At 53.7% G+C, this 2,525-nt stretch overlaps 1 protein-coding gene across 1 annotated transcript in view; it reads right to left on the reverse strand.

The window, feature by feature from the left end:
• Positions 1-2,525, reverse strand: part of FAM171A2 (family with sequence similarity 171 member A2) — a 7,621-nt gene extending 5,096 nt beyond the window's left edge. The window contains exons 1-2 of the mRNA XM_006776907.1: positions 2,129-2,525; positions 1,801-1,893 (exon numbers count right to left, since the gene is read on the reverse strand). Coding sequence (XP_006776970.1) covers positions 1,801-1,893; positions 2,129-2,525 — 490 coding nt within the window. The remainder of the gene's footprint in view (positions 1-1,800; positions 1,894-2,128) is intronic.

Raw genomic sequence — 2,525 nt, forward strand, 5'->3', positions numbered from 1 at the left:
TAGAGTCTAGGTTTTATATTGAAGCAGTGGGAGCTGAGGGAGGCTTTAACCTAGGAAGCAATAAAGGGTTCCTTTGGCATTTTATTTTGATTTTTTTAAACGTTTTTATTGATTGTTAGAGAGGGGGGAAGGGAGAGGGAGAGAAACATCGATGGGAGAGAAACATCCGTGAGAAATATCAACATTGATCAGCTGTCTCCTGCATGCCCCCTACTGGGGATTGAGCCCCCAAAACGAGGGCTTGTGCCCTGACCAGGAATCGAACCATGACCTCCTGGTCCATAGGGCCAACATTCAACCACTGAGCCACACCGGCTGGCCGCCTTTGGCATTTTATTTTATTTTGCCTTTGGCATTTTAGAAACTTCCAGCCTGGCCGGTGTGGCTCAGTGGTTGAATGTTGACCCTATGGACCAGGAGGTCATGGTTTGATTCCCGGTCAAGGCATATGCCCCGGTTGCAGGCTTGATCTCCAGTGTGGGGCGTGTAGGAGGTAGCTGATCAAAGAATCTCTCTCATCATTGATGTTTCTCTCTCTCTTTCCCCTCTTCCTTCCTCTCTGAAGTCAATAAAAGAAAGACATTTTTAAAAAGAAACCTCCAAAGAAATGTTAGAAGCCTCTGGTTCAGGATCAGAGAAACGATGATGAACAAATGAGTAATTTGGGGGATAAGTATAAGCTGAGGAGCGGCTTCTCTCACTCCACAACCCCGTGTGGCTCCCTAGTGCTAGCGAGATGGAGCCTCCCCTCAGCCAGGCTTCATCAACCAGTCTGCTCTAGGTGCCCCTTCTGCATAGCCAGACCAGAGCGCCCCATTCTTTTAAAAAAAATTATATTTTTATTGATTTCAGAGAGGAAGCAAGAGAGAGAGAGAGAAACATCAATGATGAGAGAGAATCATTGACGGCTGCCTCCTGCACGCTCCTCACCAGGGATCCAGCTGGCGACCCGGGCATGTGCCCTGAGCGGGATCCAACCATGACCTCCTGGTTCCTAGGTCGATGCTCTACCACGATCCCTCTTCCCTTCTGCCCCTGCACCTGGAAGATTCCCCCAGGCCTTCCTCTCCAGTGAAGGTGCCTTTGCTTCCTCTTCCACTCCCAAGTCCATTCAGCCCCACAGCTCCCTTCACTACATGCTCTCCTCCTGGCACACTCACAGGTTAGGGCGTTCTCCATATTGAATGCAGCCACCCTCTCCTCCACTGTCCTGCCTGCTCTGTAATTATTCCGGGGACAACCTGTCTGTGTGTTTTCCTACTTGTCTGTGAACTCCACGAGGCAGGGAATGGGTTTGTTCTTCCTTCCCACGGCTCCCCGGCACCAGACACAGGGCCTGGCCCAGCCCAGGTGCCGCCGTCAGTCTTAGTTGAATGACACCAGGGCCACTGCACGCTTGCTCCAGGCCTTGCACTCCATCGGTGTTCAGTACCCTGGAACGACCCTCTCATGGTCTTCTAACATGGCCACGCACCCAGTAGGTGCACAGCAAGGGCTCGGTGACCCGCTGAAGACACAGGCGGCAGGGAATGGGAATAGAAACCACGAGAAGCCTCAATAGCAGCGAACATTTATTGGCCACTTTCTGTGCTGTTTTTTGCATCCTTGATAATATTCAATCCTCACCTCAATTTGATGATGCAGATGCTATCAATATCCACATCCTATAGATGAAAACACTGAGGTTCAGAGGTTAAGTGACTTGCCCAAGGGCACCCAGCTAGTATGGAAGAGCAGGACTCTATTCTCAGGTCAGGGGGCCGGAAGAGGACCTTGTGGGTGGGTAGGAGGGAGCCTTACCAGGAGAACCCAAGAGGATGTGCACCAGGTCCTCATAGAGGATGAGGGTGGCCGGCCGCTCGGGGAGCAGGTAGAGGCTGACGGACGCATACACTGCGGGGGGGGTGGGGGGTGGGCCTGTGAGCTCCAGAGAAAGCCCCTGCCCACACCCAGGCAGGGCACTCCCTCCACCCGAATCCTAGTGACTTCATCCTCCCTCAGCCCCTCTGCACACCCCAGGCCAGGCAGCAGCTGCTGGAAAGCCTACCCCCTCCGCCCCCAAGGACTATTTTGGGAAGGGGTTGATGGGGTCAGCTGCTGTCCCCCCTCCACCTGCCCCTGCACTCACAGGGCAGCTTGTCAACGCGCCAGGGCACGGAGTTGGTGAGGAAGCCAGGGCGGGCAGCAGTGACCAGCACCCAGGTGCCCAAGCGGTAACTGAGGGGCAGTGTGGCCACGCCCTCCGAGTCCGTGGTGCCAGCAGCCAGCAGCATACGATTCCCAAACACATCCACTGAGGCCTGGGCCAAAGGCACCAGCTCCCCGCTCACATACACCTGGACCTTGATCAGGATCTCTGTGGACAAGATGAGGTGAGGAGAGTGAGGAGGAGGAAGGGAGGAAGAGAGAGCAAGGCTAGATAAGACATTATAAAAGCTAGCATTTACAGAGCCCTCAAATGTCACATCAGCCTGTGAGGTAGTTGGCACTATTTCATCGAGTCTAACAGACACACTTGTCCACAT

This window comes from Myotis davidii, unplaced genomic scaffold, assembly GCF_000327345.1.
Source record: "Myotis davidii unplaced genomic scaffold, ASM32734v1 scaffold109, whole genome shotgun sequence".
NCBI classification, from domain to species: Eukaryota; Metazoa; Chordata; class Mammalia; order Chiroptera; family Vespertilionidae; genus Myotis; species Myotis davidii.